The sequence below is a fragment of the Monosiga brevicollis genome, genomic scaffold (genome assembly GCF_000002865.3).
Source record: "Monosiga brevicollis MX1 MONBRscaffold_22 genomic scaffold, whole genome shotgun sequence".
NCBI lineage: Eukaryota > Choanoflagellata > Craspedida > Salpingoecidae > Monosiga > Monosiga brevicollis.
In genome coordinates, this window is record NW_001865059.1 from 2061 (window position 1) to 4335 (window position 2275).

General features: G+C 50.3%; 1 protein-coding gene across 1 annotated transcript in view; it reads left to right on the forward strand.

The window, feature by feature from the left end:
• The window catches only part of MONBRDRAFT_10503 (uncharacterized protein), a gene marked incomplete at both ends in the record, with an annotated part of 2433 nt that extends 2060 nt beyond the window's left edge, over nt 1-373 (forward strand). Inside the window, one exon of the mRNA XM_001748240.1 lies at nt 59-373. Coding sequence (XP_001748292.1) covers nt 59-373 — 315 coding nt within the window. The remainder of the gene's footprint in view (nt 1-58) is intronic.
• Nucleotides 374-2275: the final 1902 nt, after the last annotated feature.

Below are 2275 nucleotides of genomic sequence, written 5' to 3' on the forward strand. Positions count from 1 at the left end.
GGCGAAGCACATTGCTGGCAAGCTCAATGAAATGCTGACGACCGGTGTCTCGCTTCAGGCCCTCCTCACGGCCATGCAGTACGTGCCTAGCCTCATCAACCACCTCTACACGCTGCCCCCAAGTCTGACGTCGGGCTTGTCCGAGCTCTTGAACCGTGCTTGCAAGGACACCTTTGTCAAAGCCTTTTTTGCCAAGGTAATCCTGTCTGCACCAGCTGGAGCTGAAGGTCATGACGTTACGCTGGAACAGCTCCTGGAGGCTCGCATCTTCACACGGGCCAACACCGGGGGCTTTGGCCTGCACGACTTGGTTGAGCGCGGTCCGGTGGCTTATGTCTGCAACATGGCCAAAATAAATAAATTAGGTGTTTGAACCTCAGAGCTGAATAATAAATTAGGTGTTTGAACCTCAGAGCTGAAAGCAAAGCTGTGCAACCCCGACATCAACATCACAAGGGCACGCAAAACAACACAAGAGAACAAGTTACATTCGGCACGCAAAACAACACAAGAGAACAAGTTACATTCGGCACGCAAAACAACACAAGAGAACAAGTTACATTCGCTGGCTTTTATCATGCCAAGAAGTACAAGCGCGAAGAATCCTGCACACAGAAACAAAAATCGTACAAAACGACCAAGTATAACCAGAGATACGGCCATTTCAAACACAAGACACCCAAAAGGGCAGTCACACATCACAAGTATAAGCCATCACAGCACAAACACAATGAACACCACGGCACGCTCACATCCAACGAGACACAACGTCGGATTGAGGAAAACAACCGGCCACAGAAGAAAAAGACATCATACAAAGGACCTTACAAAAAGAGCTGAAAGCAAAGCTGTGCAACCCCGACATCAACATCACAACGGCACGCAAAACAACACAAGAGAACAAGCTACATTTATCGGCTTCTATCATGCCAAAAAGTACAATAAATAATAAATAATAAATTAGGTGTTTGAACCTCAGAGCTGAAAGCAAAGCTGTGCAACCCCGACATCAAAATCACGACGGCATGCAGAACACCCCAAGAGAACAAGACAATTTCATCGGCTCCTATCATGCCAAGAAGTACAAGCGCGAAGAATCACGCACATAGAAACAAAAATCGTACAAAACGACCAAGTATAACCAGAGATACGGCCATTTTAAACACAAGACACATAAAAAGGCAGTCACACATCACAACTACAAGCCATCACAGCACGAACATAAAACACACCACGGCACGCTCACGTCCAACGAGACACAACGTCGGATTGAGAAAACAACCAACCACAGAAGACAAAGACATCATACAAAGGACCTTACAAAAATTCAGCAAAAATACCACACAGATACAGCAGAAATCAAAGCAAAATCAGACAAAAATACAAGTCAAGCCATCAAAAGACACAACGAGGAACCACCCTGGGAGCGACAGGTGCACACAGGGATCCCCACAGAGGGACCCCCGAGACGGTTCCTACCTACGACGAGCGCAGGCAGACACCGCCAAAGTGGCGCTGGATGTGGTCAGCGTTCATCTGATGGACCAGCGCCGCAAAGCGACCCTTCCACCGGGGAACAAAGGCCTCATCCAGCCCCGGCTGGTACACACCACGGGCCTCGGCGCAGCGGGCGAGCTGACCAAGCAGATCCACAAAGGAGGAGGCGAACCCACCGGTTGTCGTCATCGCCGCAGGGACGATCAGAGTTTTTCCATGGTTGAAACCGGTGTAGTAGTCGCGCTTCTCCTTTTCGGCTCGGCGAAGGGCAGCGCCCACCTTGATGCAGGCTTGCGAGGTGGTCGGGGGTTGGGCTGTGCGCACAGTCACGTCAATGCCCAGGTGAAGGGGAGAATGCAACTGTACCACCTAAACACGACCAATTTGACGACCTTGACCACGACGAACCCACTACTTCTGCTGCTGATTTTGCTGATTTTGCTGACTCTGCTGACTCCACTACCTCCACTACTACCACCACTACCATTATTGTTACCGATGACCTCGACGACGACACTGACCCTCTTCTCCTTGACCATCCTCATTTCAGCGCCAACATCACCACCACCGACAACTACAACAAGCTGCCTGCTACCGTCAAGGAAGCCATGCACAGTCCTGATGCTGACAGCTGGACCCGTGCCCTTGAGAAGGAGGCTGATTCCTTTCACGAGCACTACGTCATCCAAGGACTAGATCACCTTCCAGCTCACATCAAGCCCCTCGACCTTCGTGTTGTCTTTGCTCGCAAGCATGATGGCACCTTCAAGGCACGCAT